The sequence below is a fragment of the Lichenostomus cassidix genome, chromosome 17, assembly GCF_008360975.1.
Source record: "Lichenostomus cassidix isolate B80296 chromosome 17, HeHo_3.0, whole genome shotgun sequence".
Taxonomy (NCBI): domain Eukaryota; kingdom Metazoa; phylum Chordata; class Aves; order Passeriformes; family Meliphagidae; genus Lichenostomus; species Lichenostomus cassidix.
In genome coordinates this window covers 3829650-3856810 of record NC_139497.1, presented here as the reverse complement: position 1 = coordinate 3856810, position 27161 = coordinate 3829650, and the positions used below count along the sequence as shown (strand labels likewise).

The window sequence follows — 27161 nt, the reverse complement described above, 5'->3', positions numbered from 1 at the left end:
TTTGGACACTGAACTCCCTTCTGTGTGTTTTGGTCCCGAAGAGGTCAGCTGGCAGGGAATTTAACACAGAGTAGTGCAAAACAATACATTTTATTTGTTCACAGTTAAACACAAGCAACTGCCTTGACATTTTAGAACATTCTAATAAGGACAGCAAAACCTCCTTTTGGTTTAAGTTCTCTTTAGCTTACGATTGTACCATTTCCTCGTATTTCATATTTATGGCATTTAATGTGGATTGTTTAACATGCTTACAAAGAGCGAGGCAGGGAACAGATTAACTTGACAAAGACAGCAATTTTAGATTTAACTAAAAGCAGTCAGTTAAAAAAATCTGTTTCCACTTCACTGATGGGACCCCTTCAAACAAACTGCAAGTTAACTACATACAGCAGATCCATGATTCTTAGACTTACGAAAAAGAATTGCAAAATTTGTTCCTCCATAATCTTTGTGGTCCATAAACAAACCTAAAGTGGTTTCCATTACTATCCTGGTGCTAAAATCCTGTTTAAAAGAAGAAAAAATAGCCACCTTATCAAAGAGCTCGCGTTGCTGCCAGGGCAATTTTGTGACCAACACAAACCCACCTCTCCTGGGAACGCCAGATCCGGGTTTGGGAATGAACTCCTCCAACATTCCCAGCTGAGCTGGCCCATCAGGCCCTCTGTGTGCAAACCGTTCACTCCCCGGGCTGGGATCACTGGGAAAGGGGCAGGAAACCTCCAAATCTTACCGAAACACACGTTTGCTACCACGTTTGCTACCACTACGTCTGAGAAAGCCTAAAGACGTCGACAAAACCAGGCTGTCACTTACAACCAACTCTCTACTCTCTACTCCATGCAGAGTCAGCTTTGACACAACCACTGAAGTTCACCTCTACTCTCAGAGCTCGGACTGACCAACCGAAAGGACACGGAGAATAATTTAAGACAGGCAGAAATGTATTCAGACCTTGGAGTTACGGAGGAGGTGGAAATGGAAGGGAAAGTCCTGTCAGGAGCAAGTGAGCTGAGCACCAGCTGCTCTGACAGTCTCGTTCCCATCCGGGCTAAGAAGGGATTTGAACTATAAATGCAAGTGTACTTGGACTTGATTTCTATGTGAGGTGGTTCTTAAACAGCAGCTGCCACCCACAGAATGTTTAGGAGAAGAGGCCACGTGTGATGCAGGGGAACTGTGAAGCCTGAACCCTGAACCGTCTGTGCACACCTGGACCCAGCCACGTGGGGCATTTAAAACAAGCACTGCCTTCCTAACAGCAGGCCCTGTTCTGTAAGAAGGAGATTGAGTCTGACCACTGACAAGCCCTGATCCCACAATCCTCCTTCACAGAAGGCTCATCATTGACTTAAAACATGATTAACACCAAAAGGCGTCACGCCAGGATTCTGATTTCAGTTTGGGCAGGATTGCTCCTCAGCCTTGTCGTCTAAGGAAGTAGGATGAGGATGAAGGAGAGAGACCTAGAGCCAAAATGGCATTGCTGACCTGAAAAATGTGCTGCCATCTGAGTAGAAGAGCACTCAAAAGAAACCATGTTCTCCAAGTCAAGCCTGAAAAGGTATTCCTAGGAAGAATGAAGCCAATTTCTTGGACTCGAAACATGTTGGTCTTGCTCAGACCAGGAACAAAGAGCAAAACTATGAAGGAGGGTGAAGCAGCACACTTCCCTGATAAGAGAAACAAATCCTCCTCTGCAAGATCTTCATAAGCTTGGAATGCTACCTCCATGTTCTGCATCCTCTCCCTACTTGAGTAAAGCTTCCTCTTCCCTCTTCTCCCACCCCAACTGCTTTCCCATATGAACCAATGTGAGGTCAGTCACAGTCTGTCAGGCAAACACTTCAAATACCAAGAAGATCTGAAGCTGGTGTTTTAACAAGTCTTCAGCATTTACGGTCTCTTCTGCATTACAAGCTCCAGTTCCTTTTGTCTGTTCAAATGTAACTTCCCAGGAAATGTTAAGGACAATATAAACAGTGATCATGAATTAGGGTGAATGAATCATTTTGCAGAGGTAAAATGTTCTTTAAACATTTGGGTATTCAATCAGACTCCAACTTAATGAAGGCTGGGCTCTGAGGGATGTGGGACAGTGGACAGGCAAAAATAGAGAATGCACTGGAAATCCTAGTGCTGCTTCTTTCCAGGGTGAAAGGAACCGAAGTCACCTGGACAGGCAGCACAACCAACTGCTCTAAATGGGAAGCTTGCAAGGAAATACAAAGCATTCAGAGTAAACTCACAAATGTTAATTTGGCCTCATATTGCACTCAAGTTCATAAACGCAGCCACTCAACTGGGGACAGGGAGAAAGGGAAAAAAATACTTGCAAATGCTAACAGTTGTCCCTTCAAATTAGTACACGCTGCTAAGGATTGGATTTGAGAAAGAAGCAAGAGTTAGGCTGGGCATTTCAATTCCAGACCCAAAAATCCACTTTGCATTCGTTCAGCAGCCTCCTTCCGTTCCTGGCCATCGATCCTGCTCCGCTGCATGAGCCACTGCTCAGACCAAAGAAACATAAAAGCTTTTAGTTAAACTTGCACTCACGCCTCCTGTTCTATGCCAAGAATATGAAAATAACACTGATTGACTATCTTCCTCTTTAACTGTGGTCATGATGAGTTTCATTGTAGTCCATGATATGAAGCTGTCCAACACTGCTTTCCTGGAGCTTAGGCGAGAGGTTATCGGGGCTTGGAGGGGCCTTTGACTCCATGCTTGGATCTTCACATAGTTCAGTCTTTAGGGCATCAGCCAGCCTGTTGATGGTGACCCCCTCCTCATCACACTGGCTCTCACTCTTGTTGCGAAATAATTCTCGTGCCTTCATTCCGAGGAAGCTCTTGGAGCTGGGGAGTGAACCTACAGTCAGTGGGACAGTATTGGAGGGCTCCAGCAACACGGATGTCTCCCAGCGACTGCTCAATCTCTGGTTCTGGGGTTTTTCTGGGGTGGAGAGCTCGCTGCTGCTGCCCCCCTTACTGCTACTGCTGCCTCGAGTGCTGGGAGGTTTGGTCTCTCCATTTCTACTCATGGTTTCTTCACTGTGTCCTGCTGTATCTTCATTACCACAATCCAGCCTGTTTGGGGAAGAGAGAGGACATAGTGTCAAGGAAATCACAGCAATTAAAAAGTGGAGAGGGAAATGCTGGCCCAGGCAGGTTACTTTGATTACTTTCCATTTCTGCTACTTCAACAGGTTTTCTTTCACAGTTTGGTGGAAAGCAGGAGTGACGGGGGTAACCAGATGTGTCATACACTCAGCTTTGCAACACCCACTGTTTTTAATTCCAAAACTGACAATAATCCCACATGGGCCCTGCAGATTTCACACCACCACCCTCACCTTTCTTCTGCTGCTTCAGCTGCTTCTGTTTTATCATCTTCAAGTTTTTTCAGTAGGCTGCTCTTCTCCAGTCGCCCAAACAGATCCAAGATCTCCAGCTCAAATGCCTGGGTGATTCTTTTCTGTGCCTTGTACCTGCTTTCTACTGCCTGCAGCTGACCCCTGAGCAGAGAGAGAAACCACAATGTCCAAAATCTCCAGATTCTGCCTCAGCTGTGACAGTGCATCTGTCAAAAGCACAGCAAAAATGTAACACAGGAAGCCCCTACCTTGCTTGGATTTTAACTTCTTCCAGGTATTTCTTTTGCTCCAGGAAGAGGTGGTCCTTTTTTGCAAGCTGAGATTCCAGTTCAGCTATCCTTTTCTGGGAAGCATCAAGCCTTTGGCTTTGCTGCTGAACACACAACTTTGCTTTCTCCAGTTCTTTCCGAAAAGCAGCATGCAACATTTCAACCTCCTCGAAGCAAACAACACAATGGTAAAGTATAATTTGATCCTGTGTTATTTTTACTGGTGTTTAGACATGTTTCTGATGTTATAAATAGGCACATTTTAAAGTGAGCTAGAATAAAAGCAGCATTTCTAAAAACAGATATAGAAAACCAGCCCTGCTGAGGATGTACACTATTAAAATAACTACACATCACTGGAATTTATTAGCACATTAATGTTCCTTATGAAAACCTCTTTTCATCAAAGCACTCTTGCCAGTTCTGCACTGGATTAGAGTAGACAAACTCCATTTTAAATCCATTTTTCCAACATGACCTTCATTAAATACCAGTAAAAGTCTTTTTGCAGCGCATTATTCACCTTCTTTAATTACGTGCTCTCACGAAGGAACAGTTAAATTGTAGTGTAATTTACTTGCTTCTAATTAGAAAAAGGTTTCTTTGAAGTCAGGAAGTAAAACCATATGAACCACAGAAGTTTTAGTATAGTTACTGGTAACTTTTAATAGGAAAATGACTGAGTGGGAAGGCTGAGATGCTCATTTTAAAGTAACACCTCATGAAAACCCATAAAATCCTTGTTAAGATCTTTCCACAAATTCTGGCACTACTACCCTGCATTATTTTACCAACAATCTGCTGCCAGTTACATATGAGCACAGTAAAGTCTTGGCCTTTGGAAAAGAAATTGCTAAGAATTTTCATCAGGGGGCTAAAACTGACCCCAGCTGTACCCCAACAACCTCTCCTTAGCTGTAAGAAGGGGCACTGAAGAGATTCCTAAAACCTCCAGGGCACAAAAAACCTGAAGAGAAGATCAAATATAAAACCAAATTCCTGCTAATCAGCTGCAGAGCAAAGAATCTGTTAAGTTACAAAGCTTTTCCCTCTGCAGGCTGGGAACTGCTGGATGGTGACCTCAAGTGAAGTGTCCCCACAAGTCCTCTGCACTGATACCTTTGTAGTGTCTGTGTGCTTGTGCTGCAGCTGCTCCAGGTAGAGCTCGTTGACCTCCCCAAGAACCAGCAGCTGCCTGTTCAAGAACTCCATCTGCTGTTGCACCGACTCACTGTTGGAAAGCTGGGAAGGGAAACGGAACACAATCCAACACTGAGATTAACAGTTCAGCAGGAGAGTCACAGCTGACAGGCAAAATGTTTACAGGGTATTTTTGTAAAGAAGGGAGACAAAGACTGGAATTCAATGCATCACAGGGAGTGTTAAATAAATTGTTTTTGTAAAGAACTTTTCATTTCCATTCAACCTCTGATACAAGATCTCTAAGGTGTTAAGATTTAGCAAAGTTCTAATACAAGTTCGTAACACCCAATCTGCAAATTACAGCTGTGGAAAAAGCCAAATTGAGATGTTGCAGAAGGCCTTGAACTGAGTTTAGTTTCTTCAATAAAATAGATTTTTCTGTGTTGTTTTTGTGCAATTAATATAAGACTATGGAGCTAAGCAAAGGCTTCAGAACAAGGAAGAAAAAGCACCTGATGAAAATGGTCAGATAAAAAATACACAGAAAGACACAAAGGGACCCTTAGAGCACTGACTTTTCTTACCTTTTGAGAAACTTGGCTAAGCAGCAATTCAGTGTGACACACCTTGTTGTTGGCCTTCTTCAACTCTAACCTCAGATCTGCTATCATGTTCCTGCAGTCTTCCAGCTTGGTCTGTTCAAGTGACAAAAAAATTAACTACTCAGGGTTCTGAAACTTCACTAAGGACAGCAAGGGCCCAGGGCTGGGAGGCTGTAAAACCCCAGCACTGGAAATCAAGTTACACTGACTTCCAGATCAGCTAAGAACCTGCATTTTTCTATTTTCAAGCTGAAGACAGGACAAAACAGAACTATAAAAGAATGATACTAAGCACTTCCAATTATGCACTGTCTTATGCTGAATCAGAACAATAATTCTAACAGAAATGTCCAGCTTTCTCTCAGGTATTTCATGCCTTGTTATTATGAAGGCTATTTTTAAAACTACCAAGTAGACAACAAATTTGTTGATGCTTCATACCTGCAATTCCTGGCTCTGGTTGTAGAATTCCTCCCGGTCGTGCTGCAGCTGTCGGATCTGGCTGTGAAGCTGAGCCACAATATTATCATGCTCCTCCTGAAACTGGTGATACCTTGCCTGTTCTTTCTGCAGACTCAGTTTCAAGGCCTGGATCTCCTTTTCCTGCAGTTTCAGCTGATCTTTCTGTTAAGAATCCCACATGAAGCATCAGACAAGACACCTGCTTATCAGTGAGGACATCTATCCTCAGCCAAGCAAAGCTATCATTACCAGCATGCAGGCAAACACTTCTCCACACATATAACATTTTACAGAGCATCTTCTCAAGGCTTTTGGGGTTTGCCTTGGTTTTGGCAGAAAAGGAGATGAAATGGTGATAAGAGTGGACAGGCTGAAAACTCACAGCCACGTTCAAAGGCACAATGAGCAACAGACTATTTTTCCACTGCCTCTTATGTTTTCAATAGGGAATTGGGCCTCACAGCTGAAGTAATAGCTCATCTTCCAAAACCTGTTTGAAAATCTATTTTTGGCTCCTGTAGTACATTATCAGAAGGTGAAAATGTTGATGGAATTAGCTATAATACAAAAATACAGAATGAAACACACCTAAATATGTACTATAACTTCAAATTCTATCACACTGAACACCTCTGGAAAAGGACACTTGAATTTTTAAAGCTTTTGCTATTACTCCTCAATTGAGGAGCAGAAGGACAATACTTCATCAAATATGCAATAAGGTGTTTAGCCAGGCATTGAACAACTCTCCATTTAGAGGGAAGCCTGTACCATTATCCACAGGCAAGTGCTGGCAGAGGTCAAGCATGAAGTATTCAGCTGCCTGCAGCCAACTAGAAACTACTGACATTAATAATGACAGCGCACAGAACTCCTACGCGAGTCACCCCACGAACACCAACTTTAACAAGGTGAGAAATGAGGCTTCTTTGCTAATTGAGTGGTACAGAAAGACACCAGCCAGACCAATTAACTTGCTGCAGCACCAGTGTGTCTCAGCCACTGGTGGAGCTGCACCCCTGCTCACCATGGCAGCGTTGTGCTCCTCCAGAGCCGTGGCTTTGATGACTTTGCGCAGCAGGCGGCGGTTGCGCAGCGCGTGCTGCTGCCTCTTGAAGCGCTCGTACAGCAGCTGGTTGTGCAGCAGAAGCAGTTGGTTCCTCAGGGTGTGAATCTCATCCGAGGGGGGAGAACCTGGAGTGGGAGACAGAAGAGGTTTGCACTCAGAGAGCTGCACTCTTTGCTTGCTTTGAGCTCCAACACTAAATTGTAAACATTTTTCCCGAAGCAGTGTGTATTAGCCCCAAGTGGATTGTTCCTCTGATTCGGGAAAGCCAAGCCAACATCACCACAAAAGCCTAAGAGCAAAAACACAGACATATAAATAAGCAAGAAAAAAAAATCAGTTTCGATTCAACTATCAGTGAGAAAGTAAAAGGATTTGTCAGATGACCAGCAGCACTCTGACGCTTAGCAAGTCTCAAATGGACAAAAGCAGAAGTGTTTTGAATTTTGCACTTTTTAAAGATGAATAAAGCAGCTCATCTCTCTGGAACACAGCTATCTGCTAAGCAGATAAACCATGGCTTAGTGGAGGGCATCATCTTTCTGCAGCATTACTTAAAACCCACAAGCAAAAAGTATGCAGGTCATTGTTCAAGCAAGTCTAATAATAGAGGAACAGATTGCCAAAACACATGAGAAATTTCCTCACCTCCAAAGTGAGTCCAGTCAGCAGATTTGCTTGGCAGAGACAATCTGAAAAAAGAAAATGCAGCATTAACAGGTAAGTTTAAGTACAAAAATGGAATGTTCACCTCAAAAGAGCTTATATCCTAGCGAAAGTACAATTAAGGTCAGTTGGTATAAAAAGATTAAGGAGAAACTGTGCAGCTGCTTTTCAGGCTCAGCTTAAAATTAAGCCAGCACAAAAAAAAGAGTAACAAAGTCTGCAAAGTAAGATTTTCAGTCACCTACTTGTTCAGCTCCTTCGTGTGTGCATCTGCTCCTTGCTGAATCAGCCTGTCCAGCACTTCCACAGGAGAAGTTGAGGACATACAGTCTTCATCCTGGGCTCCCTTGGCTTTCTTTAGCAGCTCCTCAGTCTTCTTGCCAACAAAGAGGTAGGCAGTCTTTGGTAATGCAACCTCAAAGAGGTGCTCATAGAGGGGAGGCTGCCCACTCCCAACCACCACTCTCCTCTGTGCTGGTACTTTGCAAGGGCTGGGAGTGAGAATACTCGGCTCCCCAGAGGTTCCTTCCCTGTTTCCAGCAGGGCTTTCCCCAGAGCCTCCACAGGGCTTGTCTATGGGAGTAAACGTTTGTTTGGGTGTTTCCCGTGCACCCTCAGGCCCAGGCTTGTCCAGAGATGTTAAAGGCTCAGAGGTCTGACTGTGTCCCTGAACACTGGAGGCTGCTGAGTGGGTCTTCTTCTGAGAGCCTGACAGACTTTCGTTTGTGCGGTAAAACGGGGAGTCGAATCCTCCTCTAGGCACCATGTGTTCAGCATCGGTCGTGATCTCGGAGATCTCCTTGGATATTGCATCTGAGGAGAGGGGGAGCATCATGATCTGGCTTGTATTTCAACAGGACAAACATTTCCTTAGTAATAACCTAAGATGTAGATAAGGAGGGCAGACATTACCTTCCTCTCTGTCCTTCTCAGCGCTATCTTCAAATGACAACCCACCTAAAAACTCTGCAAGATCACTTAAGGTTACTGAACTTTTACTACTGGGTATGTCTGGAAAAAAACAGAAAACAAAAAGTTAGTTGTGCAGGTGCTGTTTTGTCCACCCTTAGCACAGCACAAAACACAAGCTTTTTACTGCTGCAAGGTCTTTGGCATAAGCTTGTCCCTCCTTCAGGTGCTTCCTCAGAGGAGGAAGTTACCTGATTCCTGTTCCATTCCATGTGGAAAACAGTTCAGAGATCAGTTACAGGTCAGCCCTGATCCAAAAATGTAATTTTGTAAACTCAACATTTGCTATTGCACAACCTCTGAGAGGAAGGATGTGCTGTTTGCAATTTAACCCATTAAATAAATAAAACAAGGTGGCTCGTGTGCACTGTGACTGCTCTACTTCCAATCAGCATTAACCTCTCCTCTAGCTTCTGATCTGGCTCCACAGGGACACAATACCTGCCTGAAAAAAGGAAGTTCTGCCATCTGATGTAATACAAACTACCCAATGACAGAGAATGGAAAACAGAAACCCACATTTGCCTTTTAAAAGCTGAGTTCTTCAACCATCCACTGTTGATTGCAATATTCCACAGGACTTTAAAAAAGGATCAAGTACAGCAATATAATTGTAGATAGAAAATTAAGTTTTTCCAGAAGAGGGAGCATATCTATTCTCATGTGCAGTCTTACACTTTGATCCACACATGTGACAGAAAATTTGCTGAAGCAAAATTTAATATACAACTTGCTGCTTCTAATAAAAATAATCATCCTTAAAGAAAAAGTTTTTACAAAAATAAATATGCTTTTTCAGCCTTCAATATAGATTTGTGTATTTAAATATGCAGCAGAGCAAGGTAGAAAAAGTCTCAAGCTATTTCTGAATGTGAATAGTTAAAATGAAATCAAAAGCACCACAAGAAGGTTTTAAGTTGAATCACAGGTTAAGGCAGAATCCTGGAACCACAAAGAACTCAGGGACAAAAATCCTGTGCAAAAGTGTTTGGGAACTGGAACATGTGTGAATAAAAACTGGAATTGTTTACAATAGGCTGTTGTAATGAGGAGAGAAAAATGGAGTTTACCCAATGATTTATCGCTGTTTATGACATTTTGCTGTCGGTACAGTAAAGGCCTCCCAGTATCTGGTTTATCCTCCTGAAAAACAAAAGAAACCCAAAATACATTATTTACCTTAGATTTCATAGGCAACTGTGCAGCTGGAAGTGGCAATAAATGTCTAAACTTAGAAGAAAATGAGTTTTTGCAGTGAAACGCAACATTTTTTATAAACCAGCTACTCTGATCTTTCTTTCTCAGTCACTGCATTAAGGCCAGTCAATGAAAAAAAGAAAAACCAGATTAGTTCAGCAGAAGAATTTTGTAATACCTTTTTAGGAGGTGTGGCAGCAGCTGAAGGGAGTGAAACATGCACAAAGTCATCTGAAGTGCAGGGTGGAGGAGGAGATGTGGCTGGTGTTCCCAAAGGTGTTCCTTTCCCCCCTGCTGAAAAGGAGCACAAGTTCTCTCAGCAGGCTCCCACTTCCTCCTTTCAGCTGAACATTGTATGTGAAGAATTGTACATTTAAACACTATCTCATAGCATTTACTTCTTAAATCTCTTTCAACCGTTTATCAATACAAAAGTGCAGTTTCCCAAAAGTTGCTTCAGACTTTGGCACTGAATTCAAAGATTTCCTCTCTGTTTGCATCAGCACAGCTCTAGGTGAGGTACTCAGTTCACAGGAGTAATCACTCAAGCCTACCAACAGGCATGATGTGGCATTCCCATTTAAGAAGCTGACAGTAAAATTCAAAGCCAGAATTTCCAGTAAAAGAAACCTTGAAGGCCTAATTCCAAAATGCAGCACGTACCAGATGTGCCAAAAGCTTTGCTGTAGGGTTGTGATGCAGACTGGGATGACTCTGATGGGACAACGCCAGGGGATGTTGGTGGCGTGGTCATACCACACACTGCAGAAGGGCTCCAGATGGTGACCTGTGCCACAGAATAAAACACAGCAGAGCTCAGGAAAGGAACATGTGAAGCACCTGGATCCAGGTTCTCACACAGGAAATCAGGCAGGGATTAAATGTGAAACAAACACCAACTTCTGAGGAATTCACAGCACACCTCAAAACCATGAATTTTTAAGATTGCCACAAGAAATTATGAAAGTGCAAAGCATGAAAACTTGCTGGGCTTCATCTTCTGCTTTACCTGCTGTGGCTCAGTTGACAGCCTTGTGGACTGAGGGCTCAGAATCTGAGGTAGCTGCCCTGGCATTTGTGATAGTGTTAGCCGAGGAGTGGAATATGGAGTAGAAGTCCCTGCAAGTTAAAAAAACAAAAGAGAAAATCAAAATTCAAAAGTATCCAACACATCAAATACAAAACTGTGATTCTTCAGGCTAGGACTTAAAGGCTTTTAATCAAAGCATTTTAAATCCATTCAACATACGCATTTGTAGCTAGAGACTTTTCTTCCAGCCCAAGAAAACATCTATTGAATATATTACATACATTCTTTTTTTTGCTTTGGTTGTTTTGGTTTAGGGAGAACAGGGGATGAAGAGACAACCTTGTGAACATGCTGTATATCTGCACATAGAAAACATATCTATATATTTGTTTAATGATTTATTTTTTGGTGCCTAAAAATCAGCCTTTAAGCGGAATATATTAGTGGGATGGGTTTTTTTGCTCCTCCAGCAATTGGGTATTGAATAGCCATCAGGCAGGTCTTACCATAGCTGCTCTGTGTGTCAATGTAAGAGCTGGCACAGGGGTCAGTTTGATGATGTTTTAAGCTTGTGCAGAGTTTCCGAGACACAGAGTAATAACCATCTTCATACGAGGCTTCTGCAGGGTCCAGGGAGATTTTGGCACATTCTATCACAACATCATGAGTTTCTAGTCTTTTCCACCTGCAGACAGTTTTTGGATCCAAAAGAGTAAGTTAGTCAATTATTGTTAAAAACAAGAGTTCCTGGAGATAGGAGGAATTGGCTTGTAGGATGGCTCATTTGTTCCAGACAGCTTTGCATGCTCCCAGCCAAACTGGAACAAGGCACCAGACAGAAATTGCAACCAGATGACTTGTGAGAGGGGGTCTCAAAGAGGAGACAAACAGCTTTGACACAGAGATCCATAAAGGTCTGCCATGGAGCACTCTGGAAAGGAGGAACAGCATACGAAGACTTGGTTGATCCTGAGCTTCAGCAGCTGTAGAAATCAGCTCAGCTACACTCAGATGTTGGTAGTCAAAATTTAGACATGCCAGCAGTGAGGGAATCTATGTCATTCAAGCAAACACTGTCTGAAATGCCAGTTTCAGATCTGTTTTTCCTCCCAAGTTTGGGGGATGTACTTTTACTATCTCCTTCACCCTGAAAACTATTTCTTACTAAATTAAGCAGCCAGATTAGATCTGCCCAATATTTCAGGGCATGGAAGTTCACCGTAAAGAAGAGAAAGCCCAGAAGGCTGTCTATTAAAGGCTGGGTTGCTTTTGAAAGTAAGATATTCTCTGTCCAAAATACCAAAACAGAAGGCTTCCACTGGTAGTTTTGTGCCAACTGAGCTCCTGAGTGGTGCCACCCTCCCCCCTGCAAAATTGAGCATTGTGACATTCAATGCGTTCCCAGTTAGGAGTGATTTCCTAGTGGCTCTGAAAAGCAGGGCAAGAGCACTACTGTGCAGCAACAAGAGTCAAATTCTCCTCTTCAGTGGCTGGGCCTGTGGAGACAAGAGAAAAGCAGCAAGTGGTGCTGCTGCAGGCAAATGAGCCTATTGCTAAAGAAAACTAATACAGCTGATAATGTTAAGACATACCTGTTAAAAGAACTGATCTGTTAAATGAACCAATATCTAGGTACCAAAACAAGACACACTGAAGCCATTTTGAACACTTAAATCCCATCAAGTATTTCAACAAACCCAAGGAATATGACCCAAACCTTCAGCCAATGAAGCATGTCTCTGGGAGTTTCACTTGATTCATTATAGGCAAACTGTTTTAGATCTTTATGAGGATGTTTGATCATTAAGGCATAAAAGTAAGTCAATTATTAAGAGAAGACAGATGCCATCCCAGACACAAAATGAATTTAGAACCCTGACATTGTTGTTAATGAACTTTCACAACAGTTTTTGCTTATTCATCCAGCTGTAAGCCGGGATGAAGAAAGTCTACATGTTTACCTGGTGCACCTATGAATCTGGGTGGCAAAACACCCCCACACCAACTGTTGCTGACAGAAAAGCTTTTGCTGCAACCTTCTGAAATAACCCCACTGAAAACTGCTCATCTAGAGCCTGTCCTAATAGCAGAGTGAACATATAATACCTTCGTGGGTCCAGTTCATGGTCCTTAGATCCAGTCACTAACTCTGGATGAATTCGCACATGTTCCATCATTGGCTGGGAGGGAGAAGGAGGATTTGTTATCAGTGCAGCACCTTTAGATTGCACTAAACAACACAAAGCTGATGAGCAAACTACTGATCCCAATAGTTCAGAAAGTTACACTGAACAGATAGTTAATACACATCACTACAGCTTCAAGAGTTGATCCCAACTGAGCTTTCAGTCAAATTGCTCATTTTTATACTGTTTTGTTGATCAGCCCTCAGCTGAATTGGCAAATTTATTGTATCAAATTGGAATATATGGCTATAAATTCCTTGCCTCAGATAACACACAGGTGAGCAGCATTTTACCTTGACTACTTCTTCAAAGGTCTCCAGGTTTTCCTTCATACTGTAGTGAGAGCGCAGAAAGGAGACAAAATTGCAAGGATACATTCCATAAAGACGATGAAAGAGAGAATAAACGCTGGCATGAAGATGGACAAGATAAATCTCTGCCACATGACCTGGAAAAAGTAGTTAAGAGTCTTTTTCATTACATGGGAGAAAAGAACAGAAGTTCTAAGAATGCAAGCGAAGTACTTTTAAATTTGAAATGTTAACTGGAACAAGTCTTCTGAGGTACAAATAGTCCCTAGTGAAACTGTGAAATCTTCTCAGAAAATAAACAACACTTAGTCATCAGCTCACAGCAAACCCAAAAATTAAGATAAGGACCATTAATTCCAACCAGTGTGCTGTCATTCTCAAAGCACAGCTTTGTTTTTATTCCAAGTTAAAACCTGAAACTCCTCTACATAGTAAGCCAAAGTAAGACCAACTGAAGGATTAAAAATGGAAACTAAGGCTTGTTTCACTTCAAAAGGTAAAAACTAAAAGCTTGTATCCACAAAAAGCAATCACAACAGACAAATCTTACTATCCACCTTAGTAGTTCCAACCCTACTTGCCATGCAGAATGGCTCTCCAAAGAGCAGCTCTGTGTGCTTAACACAGCATTTGTTGATTCAGCCATGAGCCACACTCACAGATATGCTGGTGTTACACATCAGACCACATACAACCAATTCAGCAAAGCCAGGGCTGTGAGAAAACCAGTTCTATCAACCATCACGACTACTGAGAGGTGCACATTAAAAGAAACTCATGCATGTTGCTTCTTCCCCCTCCCCATTTATATCGGGGAATCACAAGTTTCCCCAAAATCTGCCTCAAACATTAGTATTTTCCCTTCTTTCTCCATTAAGATCAATCTCTGCTTTTCACTGTCATCAGGGCAGTACTTTGATTCAGTGACATTTCATGCAGTAGCAGCACCACATGGAAGATTCTAAGAGACTTCTAAATTCCGAGCAAAGAACTCCCCGATGCTCTCAAGGCACAGAACAGCTTGTGGGTTTTAATGCATCATTTTCTGTGTATAAATAATCTCAGACCATTAAGAGTCTCACAAAAGAATGTGCTCACCAACTGCACACGAGTCACAAGGATACTGCTAAACCACAACTGCATGCAACAAAGTTGAAATCTCACCTGGATTCTGCAAGCACCAGGCTGAGAGACGCCCAAAGATACCAAAGAAATCATGAAGGTACTGTTTGCCAGACTGAGGAATCATTGGCAACATGGTTATTAGCACTAGGACACCTGTGGTGAGCACTACTACATCTGTGTCAGTCTGCAAGAAGGGAAAAAACCTGCATTAGTGAAATGTGTTGAACTTACTTTTTTCCAAGGATGAAGTGAACACTGAATCATCATCATGGAAAAAGTTCTCTATTGAAACAGTCCCTCTGAAACCTACCAGAACTTAATGATCCAAGATTATTGAGCTTTTTCAATCAGAACAACTTGAAGGAAAAAGATTTGAGATTTTTGCTCCTACTCTGCTGCTTTTCTGTATGAAGTCTTGACTTAGTTAAAAAAGGAACATCACCACAGTTCCACAGCTGAGTAAAAAAAATTACTGATATATGCAGCATGTCATGTGCCACGTTCCTTCCTTCCTTCCCAGAGCTAAACACACACAGCATTCAGAGCCTCAGAAACTGCAATTCTGATCAGGGTGTTCAAGGGTGTTGGCCAGTTACCAACACATGGGTCAAAAGCTTTTCTTTTAAACCTGGCTGCTGGAAATTTCACCCACCAGTAATTCAAACAATGACTAGAACACCTTGGCTTGTGCCACAAGAAAGGGATGTGGCACTACAAACCTCTGGCTGGATGAAACAGGAGTAGAGAACCAGATTTTAGGAAAGTACACAGAAAATGTTCAAACTCTTTCCCTGCTTCCCCAGTTCAATGCACATTTTCCTTGGTAGTTCCTGTGCTCTGTCAGCACAGGGTGCAGAGAGCACAGGTCAGGCTGGTGCCACTGAGCTGCTCTGGGTGTCTCCCAGGAGTCATTCAGGCTGATGGGACATAGTGAGAGGATTTTTCCTCCTCTGTGTATCTACAGCCTCTACTCTCCCTCAGTCACACAAAACCTATCAGAACACATTTCCTGTCCATCCCTACCCCTCTGTAGACACCTCCAGCAGTTCCACATTTCTGTCCTACTCTTAGCAGCTTTCTGACACACCTCACTCCTCTCTGTCACACTGTAAAGGGCAACAGATCTTGTCAGGCACGTCAGGAGTTCCAGTACAGCAGCTGTAGCTGCTCCTTCGGCAGTTACAAATTTGTGGTGGTTTTGTTTTGAAGAGTGCTGGCACTTGATTGCATCGTGCATTTAAATGTGACTTCATGACTAATGTGGATTCTTCACTATCATAATAAATTCCATTACTGACAATGAACTGTAGGTCTCAAAGCACTTTCCATTCCTTATTCACTATTACAGTACTGTACAGTATTATACTTGATCGATCTGCACAAAGCTTGGAGAAAAAGCTACCTCCTTGTAATCCAGCATGTCAGTAGCTAAGAAGGGAAAGTCTGCTAATTCCAAGGTAATTTCACCATGGAACAATCCATTGCATGGCTCACCTCCACTGCAAGTAGAGGACACCCAAATTCAAACTGCACAGTGGGAAGTTACTGTATTTCTCATTAGGTCCACATTCAAGATACCCATCAACTTCACCAAGGGCCCTCTTGTCTTTAACTTGTTTTGGAAAAGTTTTAATAAACTTTCCTCACTCACAGTGACAGTGGCTTTTAGAATCAAGATTGTCAGCAATAACAGGATCAGCACCGAGCATTCAGCAGATATTAATAGCACTGTGGCTTAACTAAATGACATCAAAACAGGAATCAAATGCCTTGCATCTGTATGCATGTTTACACCAGGTGTTCTATGGACAGCACTGACAGCTCTTACCTTGAGACATTTAAGTAATGAAAGCAGGAGAGGTGCTTGAGAAAGTTTGTGTTTCCAAGATGGTTGTCGTCTTATCACATGTCCCAGCAGAGAGAGGGTGGGTAAACGAGTAGCAGCTTTGCCCATATAATCGTTAATTTTGTCCAGTAGATGCTGATAAAGGATTTTGCAGAGAGTGGTAGAAAAAGAAAAAAAGCAAAGGTACGTATATTTAACTGCTAGACATTCTTTTCCACCAATTTATATGCAGCAGTTGGTCAATATGGAAATTATGGGCATTTTAAAAATATACAGGATCCAAGAAGAAATAAAACCCAGCAATAACTTTTAAGACTACTGGTAGACAAATGCAAACTATCCAGTCCAGAAGCAATTACTGCACTTCAAAATGTTTGTAAGTAAATAGTAAAAAAAAATCTGGTCAGCAGCCAATTTGTAGTGTTATTTTCAATCTATTTAAAATCCTTACTTGCTCTGAAAATACCAATTTGTTTTAGGCTGACATATCCAGCAGCAGCAGCACTATAAAGAGACAACATTAATCCTCCAAAACCTCTCCTTTATAGAGGTTCTTTGCTAACTGGGTCAGTTTAAGCAATCTCAAGAAACAGAGATCTCTGAAGTTCTTTTAAAGCTTAAACTACTCTTACTACAGAGATACTACATCTCTACAGCAAGGTAATTCTACACCAGAGTGGAACCCCAGAGTTTTAACAGATGCTATTTAAAGGCTGCTTCAATACCAGGCTAAAATCTGCCATAACAAGATTTTTTTTTTTTTTACCTTGTCATGAGGCTCTTGCAGAGTGGACAAAATATGCAGCGCCTGCTGAGAATTGGTTTCCAAATAATAGTCCACCAGGTTGTTGACAAGCATAGGCCCACGGTCTGTCAGTTTGGGGACAGCAAGGAAAAAACCCAGAAAACATTCTCAATACACCAAAAACAAAGCATTTGCTACAAGGACATTGCAGAAGTTTTAAGCAACTATTACACAATTTATAAAACCAAGCAGTACTTGGTGTTTAGCAGACCTTTGGGAAAATGAGACCTCTCAACTACATTTCCTGGTTCCAAACCATTGAAGCAATTGCTTTGGCTCAGGGAAAGGAACCAGGTTTTTTAACAACCAACAATTACTGTCTAACCATAACAAGGTAGCTGAACTGCAAGGGTACTTTACCCAGCACAGGTAAAGTGTTCAGAAGTAACTTGATGTTCTCTCCCTTCAGCAGATAAAGGAGAGCAAGTTCAGGGACAAGGACACCAGCAGTGCTCTCATGCTCTGAAAAGGCTCTGTCAGCACAAGTGATGCCTCAACAGCAGCAATCGCTTTTCACAAAGTCTGAGTCTGTTGTTTTGTTTGGGAGTAGGGTTTTTTGTTGGTTTTTTTTTATTAACAAAATCCCACTGGTTCCCATAATGTGGATGACACCTAATTCTTTCTAGATAACACTTGACAAAGAAAAGTTTCATCAGCTCACACTTGAGGCTCTGCCTCAGGAAAAGCCAATCATTTTGTAATAATGTTTTAACAATTATGTAACAGACCTTCCAGGAGCCATTCCATTAAGCTAAATGGACTGAAGAGAGCTCAATCCTTAAAGCAATTTCAAAGCCAAACATCAAGAGTTTCTTTCGAGCTGCATTTGCAAAGACAGTGTTTGATAGAAAAACCCCACGTTATTCTACCTTTATTGATGTAAAAGCAAAACCCTTCCCAAAACTATAAAAAAGGATGCATACCACAAATGAGATTATCTTTGAATGCAGCTGTTATATCTTCCAGGACACCCAGAATTGGAGAATCCAGCATTGAGAGGAGCTCACCAACATTTCCTTGCTGTGCCATGATGCAAGTACTGACATGAATGTGGAGGTTAAAACTTCAGGAAGTTCTTCATTGGTGTCTTTCTACCAGACTAGGAAAGAAGAGACAGCAGATGAGTGAACTTTCCCTTTTCCACGTAAAATCTCCCATCTCTCCTATTTCTTGTCCACACAAGTGCCCATTGAACACTGAGAGGATTGTTAGGGTTTCCACACCTGCAATAAAAGCTGTAAGAGTTTCCAAAAAGCCCATGAGTCATGAGCAAGGTTTTCTTCATGTTTTTCAAATAGACATTAATCTGTTTTGCAGAAGATCTCAGTATCTACACTGTCAAGAGCATTCTCTTACCATATTTTTTTAATTTGCTCTCCAGGCCAGTAAACTGAAGCTAAAGTTTTGAATAAAATGCAAAAGGCTTCCTGGAATCCCTCTATTCCTGATTTCTTACATCAATTCCTCCTCAAAGCACCTTTCAAGTCCTTTGCATAGAGGACTAAACTCTGGAGAAAAGACACACCTCCAGAACCTTCTGCACTCCCTTGACCAGGTCAGGAATTCACTGCCCTGGGCTCTGCACTGCTGCACTCAGAGAGATTTGGGCTTTAAGACTTTGTAACGTGGCCAGGCTGCAGCTATTGGGAAACTCAGGCTGGGCTGCTGCTCCTGGGCAGCCTGAGCACACCAAACTCAGGCTGAGCAGCACAACACACCTTTTGACTTCACTTTTGCATGGTTGGTGAATAATACATCAAAAACTCTGCAGTGCAAAAACTGGATGAAGAATTAGATGCAACAGTGTGCAGATAACATGACTGGTCAGCTCCACAGTGCTAAGTGGGAGCAAATCTGAGCCATTTCAGGCTTTTAAAATGGCTTCTTCCCATGTACCAGCATCAGAGGGATTCAGGTGTCACATCTACCTATCTACCACAATATTAGTCAATTTTTATTTCATCCATAAGAATCCTATACCAAGCCTTTCCCAGTGGAAGAACAAAACTGGCTTTAGATAACACCTAGTATTAGCAGCAAGGGTTTCTTCTTCCCTCCCACTCCAAGCTAGAATACATTTTTCACTTCCCCCATGGAAGGCAAGACTGACACATAGCAAGTTTACACACAAAATTGTTTTTCTACTGCAGTGGTTTTTACAGCACCTGTTCTGTGGATGAGCTGAGCTTCTGTCTGCAATGCTGTCAGCCACACACCTTTCATGATCACTAATAAAGAAAAACCAGAGAGAGATTAAGAAAAGGCACAATTTATTTCTTCCTTATCACACCAGATACATGTCCAGAACAGCACTAAGTTTTTTTACATGGAATATGAGAGTTGTGCACCCCCTGCATCAGAAGTCAGCCTCAGTCTGAAAAACATCAAAAGGTGTTGAAGTTGCCCTTTCCAGAACTGTCCACAGGTTAAGCTGAGCAATTACCTCAAACTAGGTGGCTTTCACAAGACTGTAGTTTTGTACTGTGACCCTTCAAAAGCTGCTGAAGAGTTTTATTTATGGTAGGTAGAATCTTACACACAAAGGAGTCTTCTCTATTCTGAATGGACAGTAATTAATTTAAGCCTTTAAATTCTATTCAAAACATTTTAGGCAGTAGCCAAGAAACCACAGATCACTGCTCTATTTTAAATGATAATGCTGTAATTACCTGCATACATATTACTTTCTTGAATATTTATGTTCAACAAAGCTACTGGACAGCAGGAGTTAACATGTCCACCAGTAAACTTTGTCATTTGCAACATATCACTCTGCAGTTGCAGAACTGCCCAAGGTCACTTTTCTTAGTGCCACCAGACATCAGCTTACTTCATCTGGCACTGATTGCAAATTCAAAGGTGATAATATGGCACCACACTCACAACTGGCATTTCAGTAGCAACGAACTGGCTGGAGCATTCCAGTAATCATCATTACAGAGCATAAATCCCCCCACCCTCAGTTTTCAATGATCACAACTGAACAGTCAAAATGAGACTTCAGTTCATGTGCAAGCAGCCAGCACAGTCTGATCAGTGAAGTGTTGAGATTTAAATGCTATTTCCTTTCTAGTCTAATGCTGGCAAGATGTGAAATCTGCAGACTCAAAAGTGGCTGGTAGTGTGAGCAAGGCTTAGGTAATAGCAGAACAGAAACTCAGGGTGAGGGAAAAGTTGCTTTTTACTGAAAGCAGAATGGATCTATGCTTTTCATAAAACCAGAGCTGGGATTTGTTGTGGTTTAGGTTTTTGGTTTGGGTTTTTTGTTGTTTTTATTTCTCCACATTGTGCAGACTCCCAAGCTTCAACTCCTTCCTCAAAGCACTTGCTGTTTGGAAGACAAACAATGCTCAAAGAGTGACACCATCCTTTCAGAAAGTTTAAAGCCACACATCCATGCAACCTAGGAAGTCAACAACCTTCCACTCTGCTACACATTTTCAGGAGACAACTGTTTTTTTAGTTTCTAGCACTCATTATCATATTGAAGGGATATTGTATAGGGAAGCAGCTTACTCCAAGGAATCTATTCCTTTATTTCTCAGAACACCACCTTTCAAAAAGGCCTTGCTGTGCCTCAGTTTCTATCAGGACAGTCTCAGCTATGGTTAAGCAATAGATCCACCAGCTTCACAAGCAACATGAATTAGTTGTTTAAAGTCTTGTTAACAAGAGGTGCATGGCCACACCCCCAGAGCAGCTGCAAGCAAAACCTGTTTTGAGAATTAAAGCAGCAGAAACACGAGTCTGTACTTTTTTACCCCATAAAAAGCTTGTCAACTCTTTGATTCCCACCTTGCTCAAGTGCAAAGAGTGTGTTTTTTCTTATTTTCCTTAAGCAATATTATATTGGACCAGATCTTTGTCACAGCAGCGAAAACCTCAACAGCAGAATTTCTGTTTCTGATATTGCCAGAGGAAAAGCTGCAGCCTGGTGAAATCATAAAACACACCTTTGGAGAGACTATGGATGGGTTCTGGAAGTCAGGTTCATCAGTAGGGTTGCAGACAGATGGGGAAAAGCCCGGTTTTAAGTGTTCAGCGCCTAAGAGGATTTCAAACTTTGTGCCATTGTGCTGGCACGAACAAACGCTGCCATCAGATAAGGGCGAGGCTGATAAGGCGAGCTGATAACGACACACACGTAGGTAACGGATCATTTCCCAAGCTCCCTGACTAAAACAGATGGCTTCAGTGACCTTGTGCCAATAAATCCAGCATCGTTTATTTCAACTTGTCAATCATGCACTGGAGGACTTTAAAGCAGAGCGGTCTCCACTCTAGAAGTATTCAAAATATTAATAAAAGTATTTGCAAAGCGCATCTGAAAATGGGACAATGTTACACACAGGCACCTCAGGAGGTGGAAGTTTATCTGAAGTTACACCAAACAAGTCAGTGTTGTCACCCCATTGCACACAAATGGCCACAACTTTAAGAAAAGCAAATCACAGCTTTCTCAAGATAAAGTCATTTATCATTTTAACTTCTAAGTGAGACTGAGATGCTCCAAATCTGTGCCCAACACAAATGAACAAGCTAGGAAATTCCAGCGATAGTCTTAAATCATTGTCACACTTTTTTCAGGCAAAGGCAGCTGAATAAGTAGTTTACAGGCAACAGGCTTTTAGTCAGAAAACGCTGCATTCTGGCAGCTGAAGTTCAGCTCCTTGGTGTCAGTGTGATTTATCACAGTCTGACCAGGAATTTGTGATGTGCTTTTCAAATCTTTTAGATAAGCACAGGCCAGGTTAAGGGGCTCCCATCACCTCGTGAAACAGCAGGATCAGCCACTGAATTCCATAGTATTTTGTATCTGGAATTGATACATGGGTGGTGAACAGGACATCCCTGACATCTTTACAGTATCATATCACCACCACGTCTTTCTGCTCAAATACATAGTTACAAGATGAGTCTCTCTAGTGCTTCCATCCCCAGATATTGCAATCATTCCCTCATCAGAAGAATTGCCACATCCCTGCAGCCATTCTTGCAAACTAACAGGATTAAAACAAGTCTAAGTTTTCCATGTGGTTTGAGTCACTGACTCTTCATGAACTTTTAAAACTAGTTTTAAAAGTTAAAGATCCAAAGTACTTGGTTAGTAAAGTAGAAAAAATTCTGTTTAAATACCTTTTGAAATGCAACATTTTAATCTCACTGGAAAATATCACACCAATAGTACTTCTTATTTTCAAGAGCTTCCATAAATATATACTTTACTACAAAATATTATATTTAAGTACCAATACAGCTTTTGGAGATAGATAACAGAAAGAAAATGAGAAGCCAACAAGCCGAGAACCAATTTTAATTATTTTTCGGTTGCTAATTTAACAACACAAACCAGTTGAAGTTACAAACTCAAGACAAAAGGAAAGACTGTAGAAATATTAATTGGAAAAGGCTAACCAGAGAAAGAGATAGCAGAGTATTTCCAAAGATTATGACTTCTGTCAGTATTCCTGTCAAGAGAAGATGTTCTTCTGTTCAGTGTATTTTTATCCCAAGCCAAATGAAAAAGCAGCTGGTAGTGCCAGTTATGCTGCTGGCATGGGTGGGGAGGAGGGGGACACACCACAAACACACCCTCGGCCTTTGCTGCAACAACACCCAAATTCACACACCACAAGGCCCACTCTGGGGGGTGGTGAGGGATCAACACCAGCATTTTATTTCTCCTTATTTATCAGCAGTTAAATTTGGGGGGGTGCCATGAATGGTTATTTCCCCCTCTGCCCCAAGAGAAAAGGGGATTTTAACACCACAAGACCAGAACCTCGAGATTTACACTTTCCCATCTGATTTCTATTGCAGGTAAGGTCAGGTCACATCCCCAGGTACTGCTTTGGCAAAAGCCATTAATTTTGTTTTCAAAGAAAAATTCAGTTTGACAACACAGCAGCCCTTTTCACTCAAATCTCTGAAATGTTGGTCATGAAAGGATTAAGCCTCACCCCTCCCATTCACCACACAAAAATCGAAGCCTGTTTTATGTTTCCTAACCATACTCACTTTCACATTTTCCTCACAGTTAAACTAAACACTGCCATTATACAAGTGACTTGAGCAATGAATGAAAAGTTCCAGCAGGGAGAAAAAACACTGGTGGCATAGGAAAGCAAGCAGTTGATAACTCCCTTTTTCACCACCCAGAAATAATAACCCTAAACCTCGTTTCAAACTGATCATTACAACTAGTAGTACAATCATTTTAATTTATTTATTCATTTTTAAAGAACAAAATTCTTTCTAAGAACAAATTCTGGCTTCTTCTAATAGTAAATATTTTTCTGATTATTTTAAGATCTGATACAAGATTCCATAACTAAACAAAGTAATTATTTATAGTAATAATTGATATTATACACATTCTCCTGTACTTTGTTACAGGTGCTTAACTGATGTGGAAATGGGAAGATCACAAAACCCCCAACAATCCCAAACAAAGAGAGAAAATCATATTCAGCAATTTTTAAGATTCTTTGGACTCTGTGCTGTGCTAATACACGATTGCTAATTGCTACTCATCACATTTCTGTCAGAGGGAAAATTGTTTTAAAACAATCCATGTCAAAAAAAGCCCAAACAAGGAAGAGCTGCCTCTGGCAGAAGCCAGGCTAACCAGCCAGCTACTAAAGGGAATTATTGCAATTCCTTACACACTAGTGCATATATTAATAGCAAATAAATAAATAAGAACAAGCCCTGGCTCTTTATAATTATTTAATTAACACTACACAAGGAAGCTAAGTCCAACTACAGAATCATTTGAACTACAAACAGGTGATCAGAGAGCTCTAAACTTGGCACTTACACAAGGAGTGAGCCTCCTAAATCTCTGCAGCATTTTTGGTTTTTTGCCCTCAAGAGGAACCTTTTAAAATATTCACAGAGTTAGGCAGCAATTCAGTAAACCTTGAAACCACTGCAACCTATCTAATGTACTCATCAAGGCATTTTAACTGCTCCAAGAATTAAACTCAGCGTTACACAGAACAACACCAAATGATGTGTAACTGTGAAGTAAAAACAAAACGTGAATAATGCCCAGGAAAGTGACAGCAATTCACCACTGTGAGAACTTTACTCTGGATCTTAATGTGCTACTCAAAGAAATGCTTATGCTGACAAAGGAAACATCATTACTTGTCCTCATTATGTTTATTAAACTACATGAAAATGTAATGCCAGAGCAAGACACTAAGCTGTAACTTCTTAAACACACACCTGTCTGCAACACACCACAAAATCTGCTCCCCTTCCCTGCTTCCACCACTGCAAAGTGCTTTAATTGTTTTATTTGCTTATTATTAAAGAAACCCAGAATGGTTTGGGTTGGCAGGGACCTTAAAGCCCATCTCATCACACCCCCTGCCATGGGCAGGGACAGTTTCCTCTATCCCAGGTTGATTCAAGCCCTGTTCAGCCTTGGACTCTTCAGGGATCCAGAGGCAGCCACAGCTTCTCTGGGCAAGCTGTGCCAGGGATCCCCATCCTCACAGGGAAGGATTTCTTCCTAATAAATGGAAAAGTATCTTTTCCAAATATATATGTGTGTGTGCACCATGCATGTGTGTTACAGGCCATTCTGTTTGCACAGAGGCTGGATTACATCCCCAGCTCCCATCAGGGCCAACAAGAAGGTGCCTGGCAGTTGGAAGAATTTCAGGAATCAGGACAAGTCAACATCCCAGAAGACCAGCTGCAAATAGAGCCAGCATTCATTTTAAACTACAAATAGTCACTGAAGACAAATATTTGTCCAAACACCAAAACATCTGCAGTTGGCCAGCGTATCTCACATGGGAACCTATTAATAATGTGACTTTTTTAGTCACCATAGAGGTAAATGTTCAAGTAACAAGTAAAGAGTTAAGGTGTCAGATTTAAACACAGCCAGAGATAAAATCATTTTAATTAAAGCTTATCTCATTAGATATTCTGACTATATTTTCACTGGTCCAAGTTCATGCAATTCCCCATAAAGGAAATGTAGTACTGAAACATTTACATACTGGAGCATGGGTGAACTGGGATGCTAAAAAACCAGAACAAATCAAAAAGAAAAACAAAGCAGAAAGAGTTTTCACTGAGTAAAGGATTTTAAGCCCCTGATTTTATTTTAAACTTCAGTGTGGCTTAGCTCTGATAAGCAGAGTACTGATTGCTGCTCAGCAAAGCTAAATGTATTCCCAAGGTTTGCAGTGATTACTAAAACTTCCAGAGTTTTCAAAGATTTAGTCTCTATTTGTTCATACATGTAAACCGAAGAGGAATTCTTTCACCTAACTGGATCACTTCAGTAGTGCTTCGATTCTGAGAGATTTCTAACAACTACCCCAGAAGTTGATGTCAGGGGACTGCAGGATCAGAGCACACAAAGAATGAAAACCTGTATTAGCATCCACTGGAAGGTTCTCTGGAAACAGCAGTTCTGGAAAGAGTTCTGCACACAAAACCTGATCCTGGTTTCTGGGTCATTTCCAGGGGTTTTGAATCATACATTCCTTTAAGGCACGTTCTTCCTTTCACTCATTGCCTTGTAAAAGGCTCATTAAAAAAACCCCAAGCCCGAACAGCAAAAGAAGCTCTGACTAAACTGATAAAACAACGAGAGAGGCTGCATCCATAGCGAACAAAGGGTGAAAACTTCAGAACCGCAGCCTTCCAAGTTCTTTGTGATAACAGGAAGCAAAATGTTTTATTGTAGAAGCAAACAACATCCTGACTTCACATCACCTACCCAGGAGCAAGGAAATGAGAAAAGCCTTCCTCACCGAGGGGACAGACTTCAGCAACTGCTTTATTTAATGCCCAACCCCGGATCAGGGAACCTCCTCAGCAAGGAATGAGGCAGAGGAAACCTGGAGATCGCTACTCAGCCTTTGCAGTGGGGCTGCTGAGCCTTTTTGGATCAAACGCGCAAAATTAAAGGGGTGCTTTGGCTGGTAGGGGGACCCTGCGGGGGGGGCAGTGCCCTAAGCCCCCCGGGAAGAGAGCCGGGGCAAGTCGGTCTGGAACGAAGGAAAGGGGACAGAGGGAGGCAGGAAAGGGGACGGAGGGGGAACATCACCCCCCCGCCTTCCCCATCCCCCCGACCCCTTCCCTTTCTCCTGCCGCCTCCTCCCCCAGCCCTTTCTCCCTGCTTCCCCGCTCATCTCTCCGCTCTGCCTGCTCCTCTCCGTCCCCGCGGCTGTCCCCGGTGTCGCCGCGGCGGTGGCGGAGGGGGCCGGCCCGGCGCACTCACCTCTCCCTCTCCTCCCCTCAGCTGTTTACCACTCCGCGCTCCTCCGGCCCACAGGGCGCCGCCATCTTGGCCCTGCCTCCCCCTCCCATCACAGCGCTTCGCCCCTCGGATCCCTCCGCCGCGCCACCTAGTCCCGCCTCACCGCCTCGCTCCCCGCCGGCTGCCCGGCTCCTCTCCCGGTCCCTCCCCGCCCCGCTCGCCCCTCCCGCCTCACGGGACGTTCCCCGCGCGGGGGATGAGCGGGGAGCGCCCCCTCTCCCGCCGCGCCCCCGCGGTGTCCCGCTGCGGAGGGATCTCGGCGGGGGCAGCGGTGCGGCTCGCAGGTCGCGTGATGCGGGGGGCGGGGCGGCGCGGGCGGTAAACAAGGCCCGGCCCTGAGGGGACCGCGGGCGGCGCGGCCGGGAGAGGTGCCGGTGCTCCGGGAACGGGCGAGACGTGCTCCTGGTGCCCAGCGAGCCCGCTGCGAGGGCTGGGTTAAGTGCTGGAGTGGGCTGAAAGGGAATAAAGAAGGGCTCGGGGTGCCGCTGTGTGCGGAGCGGTGTCGGCGGGACGGGCTCTGTGGCTGCCGGGCAGAGCCCCCCGGCCCGAGCCCCAAATCTCACTGATTTTAATTAAAGAACGTGCAAAGCTTGTTCCCGTCTCGTGTTTTTGGATCCTTGAGGACTTGTTCATCCGAACCGTGCACAAGGATTCTGTCGTTGTGTTTGTTTTCTTTCTTTCCCCCCCGCTAAAATGCAGCAACCATACGACACAAACACTCCATCCTGCCAGATAAACGTTAATCTTTCCCTGTGGGAAATGCAGAGTGGGAGGGAATAAAGGAAGTTACCACCAGTGAGGTTCTCCAGCGCT

General features: G+C 42.7%; 1 protein-coding gene across 4 annotated transcripts; it reads right to left on the bottom strand.

Moving 5' to 3' along the window:
- Positions 1–71: 71 nt before the first annotated feature.
- On the bottom strand, positions 72–26423 carry TSC1 (TSC complex subunit 1). 4 transcript variants are annotated; one of them, XM_085076922.1, is made up of 23 exons: positions 26310–26423; positions 19222–19284; positions 17980–18155; positions 17018–17121; positions 16234–16386; positions 14445–14589; positions 13263–13417; positions 12890–12963; positions 11290–11468; positions 10763–10872; positions 10417–10540; positions 9932–10047; positions 9627–9699; positions 8500–8598; positions 7833–8400; positions 7570–7613; positions 6883–7049; positions 5835–6017; positions 5376–5486; positions 4768–4890; positions 3628–3815; positions 3359–3520; positions 72–3092 (listed from the first exon to the last, which is right to left on the bottom strand). In XM_085076922.1, exons 3-23 carry the CDS (start codon positions 18083–18085, stop codon positions 2615–2617), a joined length of 3462 nt encoding a protein of 1153 aa, XP_084933048.1. In that variant the 5' UTR covers positions 18086–18155; positions 19222–19284; positions 26310–26423; the 3' UTR covers positions 72–2614. The 4 variants fall into 4 exon arrangements, with proteins under 4 accessions (XP_084933048.1, XP_084933049.1, XP_084933050.1 ...); XM_085076923.1 differs by having other exon boundaries at positions 3628–3812; XM_085076924.1 differs by having other exon boundaries at positions 9932–10044.
- Positions 26424–27161: the final 738 nt, after the last annotated feature.